Source organism: Centropristis striata, unplaced genomic scaffold, assembly GCF_030273125.1.
Source record: "Centropristis striata isolate RG_2023a ecotype Rhode Island unplaced genomic scaffold, C.striata_1.0 Scaffold_26, whole genome shotgun sequence".
NCBI classification, from domain to species: Eukaryota; Metazoa; Chordata; class Actinopteri; order Perciformes; family Serranidae; genus Centropristis; species Centropristis striata.
In genome coordinates, this window is record NW_026739042.1 from 421281 (window position 1) to 445787 (window position 24507).

At 38.2% G+C, this 24507-nt stretch overlaps 2 protein-coding genes across 2 annotated transcripts; one reads left to right on the forward strand and one right to left on the reverse strand.

Annotated features, from left to right (window-relative positions):
• Nucleotides 1-1040: 1040 nt before the first annotated feature.
• On the reverse strand, nucleotides 1041-3155 carry LOC131967767 (complement C1q-like protein 2). Its single transcript, XM_059328710.1, has 4 exons — nucleotides 2792-3155; nucleotides 1706-1789; nucleotides 1502-1627; nucleotides 1041-1422 (listed from the first exon to the last, which is right to left on the reverse strand). Exons 1-4 carry the CDS (start codon nucleotides 2973-2975, stop codon nucleotides 1142-1144), a joined length of 675 nt encoding a protein of 224 aa, XP_059184693.1. The 5' UTR covers nucleotides 2976-3155; the 3' UTR covers nucleotides 1041-1141.
• A 14189-nt stretch (nucleotides 3156-17344) lies between these two features.
• Nucleotides 17345-24138, forward strand: LOC131967756 (NLR family CARD domain-containing protein 3-like). The gene is made up of 8 exons (XM_059328696.1): nucleotides 17345-17457; nucleotides 19220-19298; nucleotides 19553-19778; nucleotides 20006-21803; nucleotides 22071-22244; nucleotides 22440-22613; nucleotides 23195-23241; nucleotides 23446-24138. Exons 1-8 carry the CDS (start codon nucleotides 17390-17392, stop codon nucleotides 24030-24032), a joined length of 3153 nt encoding a protein of 1050 aa, XP_059184679.1. The 5' UTR covers nucleotides 17345-17389; the 3' UTR covers nucleotides 24033-24138.
• Nucleotides 24139-24507: the final 369 nt, after the last annotated feature.

Genomic DNA, 24507 nt, shown 5'->3' on the forward strand with positions numbered 1-24507 from the left:
TACTGTTTTTAGAATTTTATTGTTTTACTGTTTTTAATATTTTATTGTTTTGTTTGTTTTTATTCAAACTATATTTGTTTATGATTTTAATTGTATTTTAATAACAACGACACAACTGAGGTTGTTTTTAAATGTCTATAAATAAACTTTGACTTGACTTTTTTAGTATTTTAGATTTTTTCCTTTTTCCATAATCAATAATAAATAATGAAAATGTTAAAAAAAAAACAACAACAAAGAGCTGTTATTAGTAGTAGTGTTGGGAGTTTTAGGGCCACATTTAGAAGAAAAATAATAATTACAAGATTTAAGTCATAAATATTGAATGTATTACGAGAATAAATTATGAATAATAAAATGAATTAATTAAATATTTTTTCAACTTTATTCTCGTAATTTATGTATCACCTTATATTAACAGTATATTAAGTCTGCAGCACACTTGATTTAAACTGAGTCTAAAATGAGAATAATGCCTATATTTCAGATATGAAGTATGATATTCATAAAGCTGGTGTCTGAACACACAGAAGAGGTAGAGGGAGACAGAGAAGGAGGAGAGGAACCGTCAGGGAGAACAAAGTGGACAATCACAGGGATTAAACATTGTTTTCTGAATGCTTCATAGATTTATTTCAATGCTGCTTTCATGTGATGACACAACAGAGAAGTCAGATGCAGAATCTCATTATTTGGTACATGCAGTAAATCACAGTGTAGCCCAGGGTTAGGGCAACCTTTACTAACTAAAGAGCCATTGTTGGCCAGAAAAAGTGACAAAATGTTGGAATGGAGACACAAACCTTATTTTAGACCTTACAATGAAGATAAAACAGCCTACTGAGTCTAAATTAGACTACCATTATTACTAATAGAACCAAAGAAATGTCTCAGGAGTTTTAGAATTGAAAGGGAAACACAAAACATGACATGAAGTTGGCAAAATGTAGAAGTTTAGGCACCAGGCCGTAGACTTTAGTAAGCTATGATGATTAACTCAGAATCCCTGAGAACTATATAAACTCAGAAAAAGTGTGACATTTAACACTCTGTATTAAACTGTGAGTTGAATTAACACTCCTGGTTTTGCTGTGTGCCCCTGGTGTAGCCAATAAGGAGTCAGACAGCAGCTGAAGGATCCTCACAGTGTAAAGAGGAGGGAGCCACTGAAGGTGTTGTGGTTGCGTGAACTGTCATAGAGAGAAAAGCCTTTTTGGAGAACAAGGTGGATTTCATCTCCTGCCATCAGCTCCAAGACAACAGAGTTAGTTATGTAGTCATAACCTGTCTCTTTCTTATTCTCATGATTATACATGATCCACTGGTTGTTCTTGAACACAGAGACACCCATCCAACCTGTTTGGTAACCAGACGAAGTGAACTGGAAGTAGTAGACCCCTCTGACTGGAGCTGTGAAGTAACCTGCAGAGCAGAAAATGAAAACTGTAACAAATGTAGATTAACATGAGTAAACATGTTGATGTGAGCTGCAGTAAATTACCTGTAGATGGATTGTAAGCATTGCCGATGTTGGTGAAGACTTTGCTGTATTTCAGTGTGGTGGCTGAGGTGAACGGTCCAACATATCCGTCATCAGTCAGAGCTGTGTAAAAGGCCACCTTCCTCTCTGAGAACAGAACAAAGTCAGTGTAAGTCATTCTATATGTAGTGTGTGTGTGTGTGTGTGTGTGTGTACAACCATCACCTGTATTTTCTCTCTCCAGCGTCTCGATCCTGAACTTGCTGATGAGAAGTTCACTCTCACTGCTGCTCAGTCTGGTCTGCAGCTCTGGAGTTGATGCAATGACAGTGAATTACAGAGCAGCACGCTGTTAACATGCACAACACATTATTTACAGCAGGTTGAGCCTCATGCATATATAATGCTGGTACAATATATCATATTATATCTTATCTTGTATATATATATATGTATATATCATAATCAATAAGAGATAGTTTGGATTTAATGATGTTGGGTTGTATGAGGTACTTATCCATAGTACCTCATACAATACATGTTTACATATTATATATTATGTTATGTAGGTATGCACACCCTGCACAGGCTAAATATATAGCATATTGCTATGTTATTATTATTATTATTATTATTGTTATATACTGTTGCTGCCATTACAGTTATTACTATATACTGTGATATACTACTATTATTATTATACTGGCTTTACTTTTATTATTATTATTATTATATGTATATTTTTTATCATATTACTATAACTATTATTTTTATATATTATATACTGTCTAGTCACTATAACATTATTTCCATCATATCATCAGTATAATTACCATCATCTACCTACCAACTGATCTTATTTTAACTCTTCAGTGTCCTTGTTCTATTCTCTGTTTTTTATATTGTTGTTTTTAGTTATTCTACCTCACTATTTTATTCTACTGTATTTTATTTAAATTAAATCTATCTATCTATCTATCTATCTATCTATCTATCTATCTATCTATCTATCTATCTATCTATCTATCTATCTATCTATCTATCTATCTGTTTTTATAAATCTGTTTTTTGTCTGTTTTTTGTTGTGTGTTTTTGTAACTTTTTTGTGTGGTTTTTGTAACTTTTTTGTGTGGTTTTCGTAAAAAAAAATGTTTATGTTTATGTACGGTGTGTTTTTCTGTGTTTTGAGTGTGTTTTATTATGTTTTTTTTGTTTTAAAACATTTTTTTTGGGTGCATTTTGTCATTTTGTGTGTTTTTCTGTGTGTTTTTTGTCATTTTGTGTGTTTTTCTGTGTGTTTCTGCAGTGTACCTGAGTTCTCTTTCTGCAGCAGCTCCACATGCAGGTTGAACTCCACCACCATGTCTCTCAGAGCCCTCACCTCCGCCCAGATGTCAGGTGTGGTTGTCTTTGTGGTCTCCGTCTCCTGAAGCTCCCCCTGAGCTCCTGACCCACACAGAGCCAGCAGCAGCAGCAGCAAACCAACAGCCCTCATTGTTCAGTTCACACGTCTTCACAAAGGTGCAGAGGTCCAGTCGGCCCGCCTTATATCCTCTCCAGACTCCAAGGATCCTGTTTGGGATGACGTGTTCTAGTTTGGCCTCAGATGACCCGATATGATCTGTGTGCAGGTGAGAAGATACCAGCTGCTGCAGGCTGCTGGAACACTTTGACCATGAACGCCTCTCATGCAGTCCCAGCTGGTCTAAAATGACCCTCATTCATTCCCTTCATGTTATTTAATGCTGCTGTGTGTTTCTGTGCTCTATCTTTTGATATCAACTTATTTTATGATTGAATACACACACAGACACACACTTGTCGTCACGCTGAGGCCTTTTAGTGTTACTGATGCTTATCAGCTTCTCTTCACTCTGTCTCACTACTGACCTCATTGTCTAGAAAAACTCTCCTCTGTCACAACCCGAGGCGGCCCGTGGCATCGGCCCTATAGGCTAATACTAAGGGCGGCTGTGGCTCAGTTGGTAGATCGGTCGAGTACTGATCAGAGGGTTGGTGGTTCGATCCCTGACCATGGCAGCCTACATGTCGAAGTATCCTCGAATTATCCTGGTTAGCTAACGTTTGCCCTGCTGCTAATAGTCACTTTTCCACACCTTTATATATTACAGTTGTTAAAGTGCACATCATTAATGTTAATTAAGCAATATCACATGAGAGGGAATGCTGTTTTGAATATCAGCACTGCTTTGATTGGGTCAAAGATAATCATAACATAACATTCTCATATCATATATTTAGGGCCAAGGGGCAATCACCCCAGCACTGGTCCCATACAGCAATAGCTGTAGGGACCAGTGCTGCACTACTGTTATACTGTGGATTTCTTCTTCTTCCTCTTCCGGACGCAATTTCGTCCCGCTACTAGTCCTACAACTTGAAGAGTTGCAGGACAAATTATATATCAAAACGTGCGGTTTGATCGGGATTGGTGTGCTATTACTTTTCTCTACGGAATACGAATTTTTCGCAACGTAAATTGTGAAAAACTCCCTCACAATCCTCTGGTAAAGCTGTCAGAGTTATAGTTTGGGTGTAGGACGCACAGATGATCCACCAACACCACCAACAGCCTCATTGGCTCCCATACTAAAAACGCAGGAAGATTTCTGAAAAAGGGAGATGTAACAGTTTTTTTTAGATCGCTCTAACAAAGCTATTTTTTCATTTTTCTTAAAAAAAACCCATATGTAGACATTCAGGAAGAACTCAGGATGCTCAAGGTGAAGTCGGATCAATGATAGGTATTATGGTTTTGCCAAAAATGCTTTCTGTTCGAGGCCAGAAATTCCAGTCTGTCCACCTCTGGCTGCTGTCACTGTTCAGGAACATTCTACAGCGGCAGTTAATTCTGTTGATTGCTCTGCTCTGATTGCCTTTGATCTTTGATGTGATTACAGTTACAGATACACACACACATGATGATGATTGGTTAAAAAATATTGATAAGAAATTAATTGTAGGTGCAGTGCTGTTAGATTTTAGCGCAGCTTTCGACATTATAGATCATGAGTTGTTACTCAGAAAGCTGTCAGCTTATAAATTAAATGATTCAGCACTCAAATTATTAAAAAGTTATCTGTCGAACCGAAAACAATGTGTCATGTTTAATGGCACACTCTCAAGTACTGCAACGCTGAATAGTGGGGTTCCACAGGGGAGCAGCCTTGGACCGCTACTATACTCAATATTTGTCAATGACATGCCGTATGCATTAAAGTGTGCACGTGCTGTTATTTACGCTGATGACACAACATTGCATGTCTCTGCAGAGAACATTACATCTGTAGAAAAGTTACTGCAACATGAATTAATGCTAGCTTCTGAGTGGGTTTTAGAGAATAAACTAAAGCTGAATGTCTTGAAAACTAAATGTATGGTTATTGGCTCTAAGCATGTAATGAGATCTGAACCCAAACTGTGTCTTTCTATCCAAGGCAGTGCTATAGAACAGGTCAAAGAAGCCAAACTGTTGGGAGTAACAGTGGATGAAACTCTATCATATCAACAATATAGTGTCCAAAATGAGTTACAATATCTCTAACATCAGAAGAATTACCTACCTGCTGAATGAATCAACTGTTAAACTATTAATTAATTCCTTAGTTCTGTCTCATCTGGATTACTGTCCAACAGTTTGGTCCAGCGCCTCAAAGAAAGACCTTTCTAAACTGCAGCTCACTCAAAACAGGGCAGCACGCCTCGCTCTGCAGTGCTCTTTTAGAGAAAGTGTTAGGAGTATGCACAAGAGACTCACATGGATGCTGGTGGAGGAGAGACTGGCTTATAGTCTGATAATGTTTTTGAGAAAGACTTATATCTCACATAAACCTCTTTCTTTATTCTTACAACTTCAGCCAACAAATGTGAAACATAGTCATAGTACTAGACAGGCCTCAGGAAACACCTTCACCTTGCCTTTACCTAGAACCAATGCACTAAAAAGGTCAGTTATGTATAGAGCTGTAGCTCACTGGAACACTTGTTCATAACCAGTGGTGCATCGAGCTTTAAACTGAAACTGAGAGAAGCAGTGTTTAGTCATAATCTTATGCTGCAATAGTCTTCTATGAAAATATAAAATATGAAATCATGTTAAGTTGAACTCAAATATGTTAATACATCTGCATTGAACGTCATGGTAAAATTTATGCTTACCTCGTATACTCTTCTATAATCATGTAACTCTTTTTATAATCATACCTTGTACTACTTAATTTATATTATAATCATGTTAATATACATTATAATCATGTTAGGATGAATGACTTCATGTTATTATCTGTGTAAATGCTGTAATGATGTAATTGTGTAAAAATTGTTTGATTTAATGTGGACCCCAGGAAGAATAGTCTTCATCTCTATGAAGACTAATGGGGATCCAAAGGATACAATACATTACAATACACACATGCGCATAAGCGCGCACACTCCTCCAGATACACATGCTTCAAACACACACACACACATGCACATATACACACACACACACACACACACACACACACACACATTTTGAGGTTAAAGGTCATAGGTTGCTGTATAAATAAATACTTGTAAAGGAATGCTTGTTGTAGGTGTGCTCCTTGTATATTATATAGTATCATAACATTACTAGTATTAATTGTTATAAATCTCTGAAGAGTCTCATCATAGTGTACACACACCGGCAGTAGTGGCCCTTTCACTATTTACCCAGAGGAAATTTTCTAGTATATATTACTACTTTGCATTCTGCTATTCAGCATTTCACTGTAATGATGACAATAAATTGAATCTAATCTAATTTGCATATCAGTCAACATCATACATATATCTCTTTGGTTTTTCATTTATATTATTTCATTTTATTTCATTTTATTCCTGGAATCATATGTTTTTATTATTAGACTGTAATACTCAATGGTGTCACATCCTCCTCTCTTCAGATGAGCTGTTGAAGTTTCTAAATCCCCCCTGGGCCATCTACCACATCTACCTCTGCTGCCTCCACCTCAGCAGCAACACACAGTTTGGACAATAAAATCTGTAGTCAGGGGTCAAAGGTCAGATAGTCAAACATTAAGTGATTCCGAGGTAGAAACCCTCCTTTTATTTCCACTGCTGGATAAACTTTATTTTATCAAACATTTTATACATTAGAATCCACTTTCTCCTTCCTTGTTGTTATTTAGTTGTTTTATTTTCCAGAGGAAACAGAAAAGAAGCATCAAGTTGTGCAGGTGAGATTAAAGGTAGAAATGAGTGAAGGTTTGTTTCCACTGCTGATTCTATCAAACAATCATTGACAGTATTCTGGAGGACGTCCAGCTGTAAAACCTTCAGCAGCGTGTTTCCTGCTGACACACACTTTGTGTTTGATGAAGATAGAACAAGTCAAAGCTGAGATAAACTCAAATATATTTAGAATAAAACATACAACTAGAGCTTCTCCTCATTTCACCTCTTCATGTTAGATTTGGATTCTTCACTGAGAGTAAAATAACATCATTTATGAACAGAAATGGATCAATTATAGTCTGTTGATACACATTAGAGCATAATGTGGCCAGAAATGACAGAAAAACACCATATTATGGGATGTCTAAAAATGACCCCCTCAATAAAAAAATCGATTTTTACCTCTTCACATACTTAACCATGTTAAATGTCTAGATATCAGCTCGTAAACTCTTATCAGCTATTTTTGTTGTTATTATATTTGTCCAAACAAATGAACCTTTAGTTGAACCAGACATTAAAATGCATTGAAGACAACAATAACTACTTGACCAAAAAAGAAACAAAATGGCCAAAAGAGACGTAAAATGATCAATAAAAAGACACAAAATGAACAAAAAAGGTATAATGACCAAAAATAAAAAGACACAATTGATAATGATTTTGGTTATTATCAATAAAACCATGTTAAATGTCTAGATATCAGCTCTTAATAAAAATATCTGATGAAAGTTTAATTTGTTATCATTATATTTGTCCAAACAAATGAACCTTTAGTTGAACCAGACATTAAAATGCATTGAAGAAAACAATAACTTATTGACCAAAAAAGACAAAATGAACAAAAAAAGCTCAGATCAATGGGATATCTGCTTATTTATTGTCTGATCAGATATTTCTCCTTAGTCAGCAGTTTTTATTTTAGACTGTTTTCACTTTGCCTTATTTCAAGAATTTTAAGAGAAATATTCTACATACAGAGAAAAATCTTTGTAGCTGTATCAAGAAAATGACCAAAAAAAGACACAAATTGAACAAAAAAGACACAAATTGAACAAAAAAGACGTATAATAACCAATAAAAAGACACAAAATGAACAAAAAAGACGTATAATGAAGAAAATAAAAATAAACAATTGTTAATGATTTTGGTTATTATCAATAAAGCCATGTTTAATTTCCAGATATCTGCTGTTAAATTAAACTCTTTGTTGTTTTCATTATATTTCTCCAAACAAATGTACCTTTAGTTGAACCAGACATTAAAATGAACAAGAAAGGGATGTTATTTGATATGTTTTCCATGACTGTATGAACCAGTCTGTATATATATATATATATATATATATATATATATATATGACCACCAGCAGCAGAGTAAAGGTGTGATCACGTGTCAGCAGGAACCATCAACCATGTAATAGAATCATTTTGGATGTGAAAAATGAGCTCCTCTCTATTATTTAATGAGGCTCCAAGGTGTTTCTCTGCTCTGAACACAGGTAGCTGCTGTCAGGTGACCTGCTGCCTTTCTACTGAAAACACCAGAAACTAACTGAAGCTGCAGAGTCACACTGTCAAAAATGTCTTAAACCTCGACAGTAAAAGATGTAAAATGATAAATGAGTTAATTCAGTTTCAGTAACAATGAAACACGGTCAATGTTTATATCAGACAAAACAGGATTTTTTAAAATTTATTTGAAAAATAGATTACTACACTGTAAAATACTCTGGCACCGTGTTTGTAACAAAAGACACAAAATTAATAAAGGATGCAAAGTGATTAAACAACACTAAATTACTAAAAAAAAAAAAAAAAAGGACGTAAAATGAATAAAAAAAGAAACAAAATTTCTGAAAAGACTGACAGAAAAATGAATTCAAAAAAGACAAAAAATTACTTTAAAAAAAGGATGTAAAATGAATAAAAAAAGACACAAAATTACAATATTTTTTTTACAGTTTTAAAAAAATAAATAAATTACTCCATTGTAAAATACTCTGGCACCATGTTTGTAACAAAAATATACTGTAATATATAAATACAAGCATCACTGTCATTTTTGCACTTATTTTTAAATGTACTAAACACGATATCTCAAACAGAAATATACTGTAATATTTAATGGTACAATCTTTAATTTATGCAGCATTTATAAAGTATTTTCTTGTCAATCATATGGCAGAACAGCGTTTCTTTTGATGGAAAAACTTTTTATTTAAACAGTAAAAAATGGAATAAAATGGCAATCTGAAACATGAAATCAACAGTGTTAATATCATTTTACCGTATTTATTACGGTAAAGTTCTGGCAACCAGCTGCTGTTTTTTACCATAAAAACAACGGTTTTATTTTTACAGTGTATCTCAGGTATTTACTGTTTGCCTAATGAGCCTCGCATAGAGAAACCTAAACCTTCATTAAATCTTAAGAGGCGTCTGGTCTGCTGTGTGTGTGTGTGTGTGTGTGTGTGTGTGTGTGTGTGTGTGTGTGGTTTCCAATAACAGGACAGTGAGAGTGTCTGTAGCTCTTTAGAGGATCTGATGCTTTAACATTCAGAAAGTATTCCAGCCCGAATAAATAGATCCAAACTGGAATCTGTTTCACTTCTCAGAGTTTTTTCAGGCCTGATATTACACTGTCAGCTCTTTAAAACAAGGAAAAAAGTACAAAAATTAGGTGTATTTTGCTTAAAAATGGCAAAGTTATCTGCCAATGGAACAATAAAATGTGTCTTGTCAAGACTTTCCAAAATCAGTAAAAATATCTAATCTCAATGAACCACAAATACCTTAGAATTAGTGTATTCTAACTGAAAACAAGTGACTCTTTCTTGATTCTAATGAAATACACGTGACCTATTTTCTCAATATGTTGAAAAATATTTTTTTTATTTTATTTTTTTATATTTTGTGTCTTTTTTTTGGTCATTTTGTGTCTTTTTGGTCAATTTGTGTCTTTTTGGTCATTTTGCGTCTATTTTTGATCATTTTGTGTCTTTTTTAGGTCAATTTCTGGCTTTCCTTTTGGTCAATTTGTGGCCTTTTTTGGTCATTTTCTTGATACAGCTACAAAGATTTTTCTCTGTATGTAGAATATTTCTCTTAAAATTCTTGAAATAAGGCAAAAGCTGTGGAATCTTTATATCAAACAAGTGAAACAGTCTAAAATAAAAACTGCTGACTAAGAAGAAATATCTGATCAGACAATAAATAAGCAGATATCCCATTGATCTGAGGTATTTAACCTTCCTTAGATGGCACGACAAATTTATTAATATGGCATAATGTGACCAACTGTTTTTAGATTAAATTTCCTACATTAACCCTCTGAAGTCCAGGAGATTTTGGTTCAAATGTGTCAACTTCCTCTGCATTAATGTCTGTCTGTGTTCAGCATCTTCCAGTCTGTCCTTACATCACATCATGGCTCCTTTTTCTACACACAAACTTGGCTATCAGTCAGATTTTACATTTTATTTTAATTAACAAAGTATAAAGCTGCCAGGAACCCAAAATACAAACAAAAGACACAGGTTTCTATGGAAAAGGTACCATTTAATTTATTTTTTTCCCCATTTATACACAAAAAAAAACAGCAGAAAAAATAAATAGTAAAACTACAAAACAGTCTATTTGCATGTAAATTAAAATAGTAATAGTTTTCATTGTGGAAAGAAAATTCTCATTTTAAAAATGTTCTAGAAACATAAATGTCACACTATGAAAGCTCCTATGATTGAACTTTAACTGGCTTTCTCAGCTTGTTTACATATCATATATAAATAAAGTTATTACTGTAAATAAAACATGTGTATTTTCAATAAATAGATGGACTCCAGAGGGTTAACAAGGATAATAGGTGATAGAAACATGAAATTTGGTTATATTAGATAGATATTTATATCTATTAATATATATTTACTCAGTTTGTTTAGTGATTTCTACTCAGTTTTCCATATAATATGGTTAACATCATATTTCAGTTACATTTACTAAATTTATGATGTAGTGAAGCATGTTTGAAGGCACTTAACAATAACTCTGCACCTGGATGTAAAGGATTAAGTATTTTCTATAAAATTCATTGGAAGAGTTACTTCACTTCCAATTTGTGCACAAATCTGCACATAACCGTGAGTACAGACAAAACACATGCAGAAACATTAAAAACAGTTAGAGTGAAAGGCAGAGTTGTTGGTTATCATAGTTTTAAACTGGTCCATAGTTATAATTGTGTTGAGTTTGAGTGAATGTTGTCAGATGTTCCAGGTCGATGCAGCAGAAAAACTGAAAGCAGTTTTTCCAAATTCAGTATTAGTCCGAGGAACATTGACCAGTTTAATAAAGTGCTGAGGTAAGGTGTCAAGACTTTATAAATGAAGAGGAACCAGTGCATGTCTCGTCTCACAGATAAAGGTGCCATCCCACCTTGTTGTATAGGAGTCAATGATGGGTGCAGTAACTGTCACCAGTGATAAACAGAGTCCAGTGAGGTGAGAGTGGAGGCAGAGGCATGTCCATAGAAAACATCAGAATAATCCAGAACTGATAAAAAGAGCCTGAATGATCCGTTTCCTACAGAACAGAGGGAAGTTTCTTTTGTTTCTGTATAAGTATCCAATTTTTTGTTTTAATTTACTTGTAAGTATGTCAATATGAAATTTGAATGTGAGTTTTTGATCTAACCAGACGCCCAGATATTTGTGTTGTGAAACCCTTTCAGTGCTGTGACCTGTTAAAGTGGTGGTTTTATGGCTCTGGAGAATATCATGTATTTGGTTTTGTCTGAATTGAGAACTAATTCTAGATTGAGGAGAGAATGTTGTAGTTTGTCGAAGGCTTGCTGGAGAGTTTCAATGGCTGACTACTAACTACAGACCTCACAGTCAGATCAGTTGATTGGCCCAGGAGGATTGGACAAGAGGTCAGAAGGGTCGTTCCATGGTACACTCTAACAAATCCAATATGACTTAGAAAAGAAAAGTCTAAATACCAAAGTTAACAAATCCCAGACTGACTCATACTAGAATGAAACTAGAATGACTGATATTGATGTTTTCCTTTCAATATCTGGACCAAAGGTAGCCAACATAGTGCATTTGTTTGGACAAATATAATGATAACAACAAAAATATCAGCTCTAAAATCAAACTCGTATGAGATATCTAGACAGTTAACATGGTTTTCTTGATGAAAACCAAAATCATTACCTCCATCTTACTCTGCTGAGACCAGCTGAGGGGCGCAGCTACCAGGGGGAGCTATATGTGTTTTTTAACCCCAAAATAAAGAAAAACATGGCAGAAAAGTAAAAGAAAATGTAGCATTTTCACAATGATTGGGAAAGCAGCACAATGTGGAGAGACACTCCAGTACATACAGTCACACCAGCTTCCATGCTAACGACCCACCTAGCAGCGCACTGCTGTCAGAAACAGCATCTGAGGTAAAGGTAGCTTTGGGTAAACAACAACAGTAAACAGTCTTTGAGAGGGTGAAAAAGTGACAAAAAGAAACTGAAGCTTCATTTACAGCTGCAAATTTTTTTGTGAGAGCAAGAACTTTCCCTTCTCGTACAGGGAGGTCTTGAAAAAATCAATGATCATATTGAAACACTGTACTGAAAATGAACACGTAGCCCTTTGTATGACTCAGTACTAGTGATGCACCGGTCCACGGGTCCCTCATTTATTTAATCATGTGACCGGCTCCATCCCGACCGCACAACCCCATCTATTTTCACAACCCGCCCCGCCCAGCCGATATTAAATACCCGTCTGGTGGCTCTGTGCCTGTATAGCTTATCACAGGAATCGCGCTTCAACTAGCCAACGCTGCTGTCGTCTACTGCACTGACTACCTCACAGAAATTGTCCCAAACATGACATTTAGCAGCTTGGCCTTCTTTTCTTTGAACTCTGTATTCTTTTTGTGGCCACTGCTTGCCGCTTTTGTGACGTCAGGTAAATCCACCTGCGACCTAACAATGGTCCTTCTTCATGTTCCTTATTCTATGGCGCCTCCCTCCTCACTTTGTTTCCGTTTGTCTCTCCGAAGGAAACGATGCAAGTGAGGGAAATGAAGATGCATATAGGGCCTCATTCAGACTGCCGGCCAAAATCACATTTTTAGCCCATCCAGATTGGAACTGGATGGCTCTTTTGAAGTCTGAACAGTCACAAATTACATGAAATCCTGAAAATCTACTGGACAGTGATGAGGCCAATATACTGAGGTGACCTGCCTCCATCATGTTTGTTGTTGTTGTTCTTGTCGCCGTCGCAATTATATAACGTCAGACGCTCTGACGCCGTTACTACAGCAACCTGTCAGATCATAATGTGGCCCAGTCTGAACAGAGCCACATCCGATTTGGACACTTGCTTAAAACAGTGTGGACAGTCAGCCCTAAAAATCAGATTTGAGTAGGAATCTGATTTGGATCAGATTCGCCTGCAGTCTGAACGCTGCCTAAGAGAACTGAGAAAGGACCAGTGTTGTTAAGAAGTAGGCTGTGTTGGACATATTTAATCCTTAATGACCCCCCTCACCCGCCCGCCAATGAAGCGAACATTTCTTGACCCGACCCGTAACCCACGGGTCAGGTTGGGTCAGGTCGGGTCGGGTCGGCCCGCACATCACTACTAAGTACCCTTGAAGTAGATCTCAGTCCAGATCAGGGGTCACCAACCTTTTTTTAAACTGTTAAAAGTGTTTTCATTTTTTTTAATGATTCTCTTCCAATGTTTAATGTGTTTTCATATTTGTGTTTTGTTCTGGCACATTGCTTGTCAAAACCCACCTGTTCAAAACTGCTTTTAATGGATGAGCAATGTTGCTGATTTTAATTGTTCGTTTTTTATTAGTAATTGCATTTTTTACTGTGTTTTAACTGTAAAGTGTCTTTGAGTACCTTGTGAAGCGCTCTATAAATAAAATGTATTATTATGATTATTAGTGTATACATGCTGTAAATATTAATACTAATAGAGAGAGCAGAGATATCTGAGGGTTCATTAGTGCTGCTCTCAGCCTACGCACCAACAACAGAGACACACACAGCTACAGCACACACACAGGAACACACACACCTATAGGACACAGGAACACACACACACCTATAGGACACAGGAACACACACACACCTATAGGAAACAACAACACACACACCTATAGGAAACAACACACACACACCTATAGGAAACAACACACACACACCTATAGGAAACAACAACACACACACACCTATAGGACACAGGAACACACACACACCTATAGGAAACAACACACACACACCTATAGGAAACAACAACACACACACCTATAGGAAACAACAACACACACACACCTATAGGAAACAACAACACACACACACACACACACACACACACACCGAGGCTCTCTGTGCCTGGTCAACTTCTGTACTTCCTGTTGTCATGTACTGGTGATACTGGTGGTACTGGTGGTTGATAAACTGGGCAGACTTGACTCCTGTTCTTTGATCCCTGACTGTCTGAGGCATAAAGAACACAGGTTGGAAATTAACTTGTGCTGCTTTGATCAAGAACCTGTTTTGTATCTTGTCAAATTGTATCTGTATTTTGAAACCTTTTCATTAAATCCAGCACCAGACTGTTTCTCTAAGAACTCTTGTCGTCCAGTATTTGTCACAGATTTTCCTCGACAAAGTCCAGCGAACATGAGACACCGGCTTCCAGCGGAGCAACTCTGACTGTTGGAGCTGATCCTGGAGCTGTTCCATTTCTGTTTTCATTTAGCATGAGACTACAACTTATAGAAGGTCAGTGTTTGAGAGGACTGTGTGTTTATGAGGACAGTATAAAAAATGACTGTTTTTGTGAGGATAGATGTAGTAGCACAGTGTGTGTGAGAATTTTTTTGGACAATATATATGTTTGAAAACAGTGGTTGTAAGAAGTGTTTATGAGGACAGTTTTTGAGAGGACAGTGTTTATGAGGACAGTGTTTATGAGGACAGTGTTTGAGAGGACAGTGTTTGAGAGGACAGTGTTTGAGAGGACAGTGTTTGAGAGGACAGTGTTTATGAGGACAGTGTTTATGAGGACAGTGTTTATGAGGACAGTGTTTGAGAGGACAGTGTTTGAGAGGACAGTGTTTGAGAGGACAGTGTTTGAGAGGACAGTGTTTATGAGGACAGTGTTTGTGAGAACGGTTTTTGTGGACAGTATATGCGATAATTGTTTCTGTGTGGACAGTGTATGTATTAATATTTCTTCTTATTCTGCTCAGTATTAATATTAAAACATATTTATATGTTTTAACACATTTTTTATGTGTTCTTATGAGAAGCAGCACAACAGGGAATGCTTCCCGCTGCAGTTTCCTCTTTCTGTCTGGTTGCTTCATGTTAGTTTCACTTCCTAAAATGTAATGCCATCTAATCATTTTTTAAAGACAAATATGAATACCAGCCTTCAAAGGTGGAGCTATTTATTTATCTTTATCTAAGAAGCAGCTTGGTTCAAAAGTCAGTGTTCTGCTTCCCAACACAGAAATGATCATCTAAACAAGTAAGTTTTTGTTTATGAAGTCTATAAATCTTTTTGTAGTAGACATTTATATCTGTTTTCATTCTCTTGTAGCGATCGCAGGGGAACTGTTCCAACTTAAGTGTAGTTATCTCACTTCCCTGGCTGTTTTTTTCTTGTTGAAATGAAAATAGTTGAAATGATCCATTGGACAAGCGGTGGTAGCCGACATGTCCCGACAGTAACACTTCCTCAGGGTATAAAGTCCACAGGCTCACATGTTGTCAGCTGGGAGACTGTTGAAACCTTTTAAAACTTGGCCAAATATCTTTAAGGTTTGTGTGAAGTTACAGATAAAACAACAGTTATACTCTTGTTACTGTCAGATTGTAATGATGATGTCCCATCGATAAGTTTTGTAAATGCACATGCTAGCTATAACCGGATGAGCAAGCCTGGTTTAATTAGTAGATATCTGCTGGGGATGAAATTGACATCACTTCAAGATATAATTCATAATTTGATTTCATAATTATCCTTAATATCTTGATAAAATAAAGATAGAATAAATGAAAATGGCATTTGGCTGAAAAAGTAAATGGGAACATAATGTTGGTTTGAATTAATTCGGTACAGAACACAAAGATATACAAATACACCTCAAGCTGTAATTTGTTAAATCTTTGCTGATTTGACAATTTAATCCCATTTTAACATCCCTTTACAAGAATGTTTCAGAGCTTTCAGCCATGTCAAGGTCAGTATCACAATCAGAATACAATTAACATTAACTATCAATGAGAGGAAAAGTACTGCAACAGTAAATAATATAAAATACAATATAAAGATAGACAATAAAAATATAAAGAAGATACTGTAACATAACAGATGTATACAATATAACAACAAAAGCACTGTTAGGCTGAATAAAACTTTTCAGGTTTATGGCAGCTCATCAGTTATGAGTCGATGGAGATATCCGGCTTTGTTGATGAGGTCAGCTGCAGATCAAAGAAAAATGTTGAAGTTTTGGTCCTGATGGACTGGAACCTTTATTAAAGAATTAACTTTAATACTTAGAAGATAATTAAATGTTTGTTTAGAGCAAAATCAAATTTATTTATAAATTAAAAATATATAAAATATGTTTCTTTTGGAAAATGTTTTACCAAATTCAAAGCTGAGGCCTAGGTAATAAGAATAACAATAATAATAATTAGAAAGATTTGGCTATTGAGGTATATTTCAAAGGTTGGGCCCCTTGTAATTGTGGAATGGAATTTAGTAAAAAATAAAAAGGCAAGGAGCATGTTGCAGCATTTTACATTGTGTAATACAGCCTCTTCAGTTTCAGTTCTGCTTGAATTCATACAATTCATATTTAAATAGAAGTAATGTTCCCTGGAAGTGTGATGATACGTCATTAACACGATAGAAACGGCTGACAAGAAGTTATTTATCTACAGTAATAAGCACTAATGTGTCCTGTGATGAGCAGCTTGTTGTCATGACTGAGCATGTTGTTGTGTTTGTGTGAAGGTGAGGACTCTACTATGGATCAGTGTGAGGACAGAGACCGTCCCTCTAAAACCACTATGGATCAGTGTGAGGACAGAGACCGTCCCTCTAAAACCACTCTGGATCAGTGTGAGGACAGAGACCGTCCCTCTAAAACCACTATGGATCAGTGTGAGGACAGAGACCGTCCCTCTAAAACCACTATGGATCAGTGTGAGGACAGAGAGGAGGGGGTCTGTCCCTCTAAAACCACTCTGAGTGGGGAACATGAGAGCCAGACCAAAGCTCAGAGGTGAGATGAGGATCTCTAACTGTCCAGGACTCTTCAGCACTCAGATCACTCTATCATCATTGTTCATGCTCTGTGTGTGTTTGTGTTGAACAGACCAGACTCACCTGGACCTGGACCTGGACCTGGACCTGAACCTGGACCTGAACCCAGCTGTGTGTCCTTCAAGAGTGACTGGTCTATGTCTGAACCCCTTTGGTTCAAGTATGGAGACCAAAAGTAATGATTTATATCACAGTTATCCATGATAAAACATTAAAGTGTCAAAATATTTCCAACATGTTTTCTGTGTAACTTTGCATTTTGTGTGATTGTCAGAATCCAAGATGAACCCAGCTGTGTGTCCATGAAGAGTGCCTGGTCTATGGATAAATCTCTTACCTTCAGAGATGGACCCCAGTCTGAAGCTCAAAAGTAATCATTTATCTTAGCTTGTTGTTATCACTGTAAAAACATCACATATCAACATTTCACCTATATTCTGGATAATGTATCTTCTCTGTAACAATTTCTAAATGGCAACACTCCTCTGAAACACAGTGAGTCATCATGATGTCACTATGAAACATTGGTAGAGGAGGGATCCCCCTCCAAGCACAGACAGACATGCAGCAGATATTATTAATACAGTAGATACAATGTGAGGGGGGATAGTAGTGGTCTACGGTGATGGTGATGATGATGCTAATAGCAGTAGTAATCAGCGGTGATGCTAATAGCAGTAGTGGTCACTACCTTGCTGGTGATGGTAATAGTGGTCTACGGTGCTGGTGATGGTAGTAGTGGTCTACGGTGCTGGTGATGGTAGCAGTGGTCTATGGTGCTGGTGATGGTAGTAGTGGTCTATAGTGATGGGGATAGTAGTAGTGGTCTACGGTGATGGTGATAGTAGTAGTGGTCTACTGTGCTGGTGATGGTAGTAGTGGTCTACGGTGATGGTGATGGTAGTAGTGGTCTACGGTGATGGTGATGGTAGTAGTGGTCTACGGTGATGGTGATGGTAGTAGTGGTCTACGGTGCTGGTGATGGTAGTAGTGGTCTACGGTGCTGGTGATGGTAGTAGTGGTCTATGGTGCTGGTGATGGTAGTAGTGGTCTACGGTGATGGTGATAGTAGTAGTGGTCTACTGTGCTGGTGATGGTAGTAGTGGTCTACGGTGCTGGTGATGGTAGTAGTGGTCTACGGTGCTGGTGTTGGTAGTAGTGGTCTACGGTGATGGTGATAGTAGTAGTTTCAACCCAACTCACCCAAAAATTATAACAGCATTTACAGGAGAGTTAAAGCAGTAATAGTCAAGAAATTTAACGTCATCATATTGAAGTTGGGTCGGTGGTGTCGTGGTTAGCAATGTCTTGCATGTTCTTCCCGTGTCAGTGTGGTTTCTCTCTGGGTACTCCGGCTTCCTCCCACAATCCGAAAATATGCACTTAGGTTTAATTGGTGACTCTAAGTAGCCCAAAGGTGTGATTGAGAGTGTGATTGTCTGTATCTATATGTCAGCCCTGTGATAGTCTGCCGACCTGTCCAGGGTGGACCCCGCCTCTCGCCCAATGTCAGCGGGGATCAGCTCCAGCTCCCCGCGTCCTGAGTGCGGATGAGCGGTTAAGGATAATGAATGAATGAATATTGAAGTAAATGTTGATTACACAATATAATGGCCAAATAATAATCAAGCCATCTGCATTTAGATAGATTCCCCTATAAGGTTTGCTGTTACTATGCAATTCTGATAGGAAAATAAGGGCTAGATTTTCAGTACAAAGCAATTGCTAATGAGTTGTGTACTTATGAAGGAAATTAAACAATAACATGGAGACCTCATACTTTGAACTAAGATTTTTATTGTCAATAGCAGCACACTACAGCTTCATTCTAGACATTCATCACTGCTTACAAGAGAACATTTTGCTAGTTTGCTAATAATGCAATACCTTCCATCTCAACAAAATAAATAATTAAATAATGGTAAATGGACCTGCACTTATACAGCACTTTTCTAGTCGCTTTGCGACCACTCAAAGCACTTTACACTACAGACTGCGCTCATTCACCCATTCACACACACATCCATACAGGTGCCCATAATAAAATTGAAACTTTTCGTTGTAGAACACAACTTCTTAAACAAGGTTTATGTACATGTGTTAGATTCTGAATGTATTTTCAAACTCCACAGAGTTCATCAGGAGAATGCAAATATTCCCAGTGATCAGTCAACGCAACAACCTCAAAACGATCTGGACTCCATATTTATGGTGAGTTATGTGCACTTACAGCTGCTGCTACTGACCTGTCATCAGTACAGGTCAGTAGCTGCCGAAGATCTCCATGCTGCACTATTAAGCTCAGTCTTTGACAGCTGATCTAATGCCTTTACACAAATATAACCAAAATCATTATCAAGAAAACCATGGTAAATGGCTAGATATCAGCTCTTAAATTAAACTCTTACGAGCTAATTACAAGTCTAATCATTTTTTCCATGGCTGTTCATATTATTCTGTTTCAGCTGCTTGAGGACAATATTGTCAGTTTTGTGAAAAACCAACTTAAGTGGTGGCAGCAGGTTCTGAGTCCAGATTACCCAGAATGGGTAGGGAGTCAGGAGGTTAAGCAAGTGTTGGACGGTGAGGATGAAGAGCAGAGAAGGAGCAGCAGAGAGGCATTTCTGAAGATCACCCTGAACTTCCTGAGGAGAATGAAGCAGGAGGAGCTGGCTGACTCTCTGCAGACCAGTAAGAGGATTTTAACTGATTAAATATGAAGGAAACAGGAAATGGAGGCAAAATGGGAGATGATTACATTTCCACACGCTAGTTTGAATGTGCTGCACAGGAGCTATTAATTCCTCAAGGCTGCACTGACAAGCTGTTCAGGCTAACTGATAATTCATTTATGAATCTTATTATCAATAACATTTTCTGTAGCATCCATTTGTATGTTTTCTCTTTTTTTCAACCAGAAACTCAGTTGTGCCCATCTAAACTCAAGTCAAACCTTCAGAAGAAGTTCCAGTGTGTGTTTGATGGGATCGCTAAAGCAGGAAACCCGACCCTTCTGAACCAGATCTACACAGAGCTCTACATCACAGAGGGAGGGACTGCAGAGGTCAATCAGGAACATGAGGTCAGACAGATTGAAACAGCATCCAGGAAACCAGACAGACCAGAAACAAGAATCAGACAAGAAGACATCTTTAAAACCCCACCTGGAAGAGATGAACCAATCAGAACAGTGCTGACAAAGGGAGTGGCTGGCATTGGGAAAACAGTCTTAACACAGAAGTTCACTCTGGACTGGGCTGAAGACAAAACCAACCAGGACATCCACTTCATATTCCCATTCACCTTCAGAGAGCTGAATGTGCTGAAAGAGAAAAAGTTCAGCTTGGTGGAACTTGTTCACCACTTCTTTCCAAACCAAGAAACCAAGAAAGCAGGAATCTGCAGGTTTGAAGAGTTCCACGTTGTGTTGATCTTTGACGGTCTGGATGAGTGTCGACTTCCTCTGGACTTCCACAACACTGAGATCCTGACTGATGTCACAGAGTCCACCTCAGTGGATGTGCTGCTGACAAACCTCATCAGGGGGAAACTGCTTCCCTCTGCTCGCCTCTGGATAACCACACGACCTGCAGCAGCCAATCAGATCCCTGCTGACTGTGTTGACATGGTGACAGAGGTTAGAGGGTTCACTGACCCTCAGAAGGAGGAGTACTTCAGGAAGAGATTCAGAGATGAGGAGCAGGCCGGCAGAATCATCTCCCACATCAAGACATCACGAAGCCTCCACATCATGTGCCACATCCCAGTCTTCTGCTGGATCTCTGCTACAGTTCTGGATGTGATGAAAACCAGAGAGGGAGGAGAGCTGCCCAAGACCCTGACTGAGATGTACATCCACTTCCTGGTGGTTCAGTCCAAAGTGAAGATCATCAAGTATGATGGAGGAGCTGAGACAGATCCACAGTGGAGTCCAGAGAGCAGGAAGATGATTGAGTCTCTGGGAAAACTGGCTTTTGATCAGCTGCAGAAAGGAAACCTGATCTTCTATGACTCAGACCTGACAGAGTGTGGCTTCGACATCACAGCAGCCTCAGTGTACTCAGGAGTGTTCACACAGGTCTTTAGAGAGGAGAGAGGACTGTACCAGGACAGGGTGTTCTGCTTCGTCCATCTGAGTGTTCAGGAGTTTCTGGCTGCTCTTCATGTCCATCTGACCTTCATCAACTCTGGAGTCAATCTGATGGCACAAGAACAATCAACCTACCGACTATCTGTCTTCAGTGACAAACCTGAACTAAAACATCTCTACCAGAGTGCTGTTGACAAGGCCTTACAGAGTCCAAATGGACACCTGGACTTGTTGCTTCGCTTCCTCCTGGGTCTTTCTCTGCAGACCAATCAAAGACTCCTACAAGGCCTGCTGACACAGACAGGAAGTATCTCACAGACCAATCAGGAAACAGTCGAATACATAAAGAAGAAGATCAGTGAGGATCTCTCAGCAGAGAAAAGCATCAACCTGTTCCACTGTCTGAATGAACTGAATGATCGTTCTCTAGTGAAGGAGATCCAACACTCCCTGAGATCAGGAAGTCTCTCCACAGATGAACTGTCTCCTGCTCAGTGGTCAGCTCTGGTCTTCATCTTACTGTCATCAGAAACAGATCTGGACGTGTTTGACCTGAAGAAATACTCAGCTTCAGAGGAGGCTCTTCTGAGGCTGCTGCCAGTGGTCAAAGCCTCCAACAAAGCTCTGTGAGTGGATGAATATTGGTTCAGTCAGACAGTGAGAAAAAAAGCATATGTGTCTTTTTGTATAGTGTATGTAAACTTCTGGTTTCAACTGTATGTATATATATATATATGTGTTTTATGTGTATATGTGTTTTAACAAAGGGCCATAAACTGTTGGTCTGGGCCTACACAACTGGTTTGGGCCTTAGACCTTTTATATTTAACATCACATACTGGAGAAAGAAATATTTTTTATTTTTCTCTTGATTTTGGTCAATTCTTCTATAGGCTGACGTCCTGTAACCTCTCAGAGAGAAGCTGCAAAGCTCTGTCCTCAGTCCTCAGCTCCCAGTCCTCCCGTCTGAGAGACCTGGACCTGAGTGACAACGACCTGCTGGATTCAGGCGTGAAGCAGCTGTCTTCTGGTTTGGGAAGTCCACACTGTAAACTGGAAACTCTCAGGTCAAGATGCTTGCATGACCAAAACATTTTATCAGTTGACTCAGACCCATGAAATAGAATTCATTTGTATGTGCAGTAAGTGTTTGAGCAAGTATAGTTAGACTATATTTAACAGGTTACCTTTCTTGTCACCTGAGCATGGCTCAAAAAAGAAAGTTATTTGAATACTTATTGGCTGTGTATGTGTCCTTGCAGTCTGTCAGGTTGTCTTATCACAGAGAAAGGCTGTTCTTCTCTGGCTTCAGCTCTGAGCTCCAACCCTTCCCATCTGAGAGAGCTGGACCTGAGCTTCAATCATCCAGGAGACGCAGGAGTGGAGCAGCTGTCTGATCTACATGAGGGTCCACACTGGAGGCTTGACACTCTCAGGTATAGACACAGAACAGACTGTTCCTCTGCTCATTAGCTGGTCAACAGCAGCTGAATAGCAGTTAGGACTCATGAATGGTTCATATGATATATTTTTGTGACAGTTCGATGTGGTGATCACTGTGAAAAATAATAAATAATTGGTTGAGTTTTTGAAAAAAGGTCATTGCTTGGGTTAAAAGAAGCATCTAACTATGTTATGCTGTTATGAATGTGACGTGGGAAGTTATGTAGTTTTGTTTACAAACTGACTTACAGAAAGAACCTAAAATAGCAACATTACCTTTTAGTTTTACAAGGGATACAAACACCATCCGTTCACTCTGACCTCCTCCCTACACTGACTTTATCGCTCATTATACTATGTCATCTGACTTCCTCCTTGGCTTCAGTCATAATTTCTATGGCCACTAGAAGTCGCCACCTTACAAAAAAAAATAAAAACAATACTTTATTAATTTGGTTTGCTGTACCTTGTGTCACAAATATGTTATATCCTGTTATACACAAATTATAGATAAATGTTTTTGGGGTATAATCACAAACAGTGACTGGATTTTGTCTGTGTTCTTCCCTTCCAGGGTGAATAATTGCAGTGAAAAGAGGATGAAATTTGGTCTGAGAAAATGTGAGTGTGGATTCAGTTATTTTTATTTGACGGCTGTAACAAATAATTGAAAACATTACTGAAATGAGATTCATGAAACAAAAAGTGTACATACAATATTCTTGCAGATATTTATGGTCCATCTGACAATATTAAATAAACAATAAACATATCAGTTGTGTAACATGATAAACTTAATCTGTGCTGTCTTTTTCCCTCCATCAGATGTCTGTGAACTGAAACTGGACAGAAACACAGTAAACAGATTCCTCAAACTGTCTGAAAACAACAGCAAGGTGACAAGGTCACAAATGTGTCAACCATACCCTGATCATCCAGAGAGATTTGACTTCTGCTGGCAGCTGCTGTGTGGAGATGGTCTGACTGGTCGCTGCTACTGGGAGGTCGAGTGGAAAGGAAAGGTTGTAATTGCAGTGACTTACAGAGGAATCAACAGAAGAGGAAAGGGCTGTGACTGCAGACTCGGATGGAATGATCAGTCCTGGAGTCTGTACTGCTCAAAACGTTACTCTGTCTGTCACAATAACACAGTAACACCCATCTCTCAGTGGCCTTCCTCCAACAGAGTAGCAGTGTATGTGGACTGTCCTGCTGGTACTCTGTCCTTCTACAGAGTCTCCTCTGACTCACTGATCCACCTCCACACCTTCAACACCACATTCACTCAACCTCTTTACCCTGCGTTTGGGTTTGGGTTTGATCTTATGTCCACATCTTCAGTTACTCTGTGTGAGCCGTTGGAGAGAGTCCGCTGGATAAAGACACACACTGCTGATATGTATGTGTTTTAGAATCGGTGAAAATATTTCCTGAGAGCAGAACTTACTGTAATGACTCTGTAACTGTAGAGAGTAATCCCCACCATGGCTGCTGCAGTCCTTATAGAGCTGCTGAGTTGCAGATGAAACTAGAAAATTCCTAAAGAAATTTTGATTGTGTGCTTGCCTCTGGACCGTGACTCTCGTGGCTTATCAAAAGGGGCACGGATTAAACAGGGACTTTCTGCTGAGTGCACTCACACCTCATACAAGTCTCTAGGACAAACGGTTCACTAGTTAGTAAAATGGGCGTGGCTTATCAAAAGGGGCGGGGTTATCAATCACCAGTTAAACGGACTCTATGCTGAGTAATCTGACATCTTATACAAGTTTCTAGGACAAACGGTTCATTAGTTAGTAAAAGGGGGCGTGGCTAATAAAAAGGGCGGGAATTTATGAATTATTGTTATGTAGAACTGAAAAGTGATGAACCATCATCATGCATGAC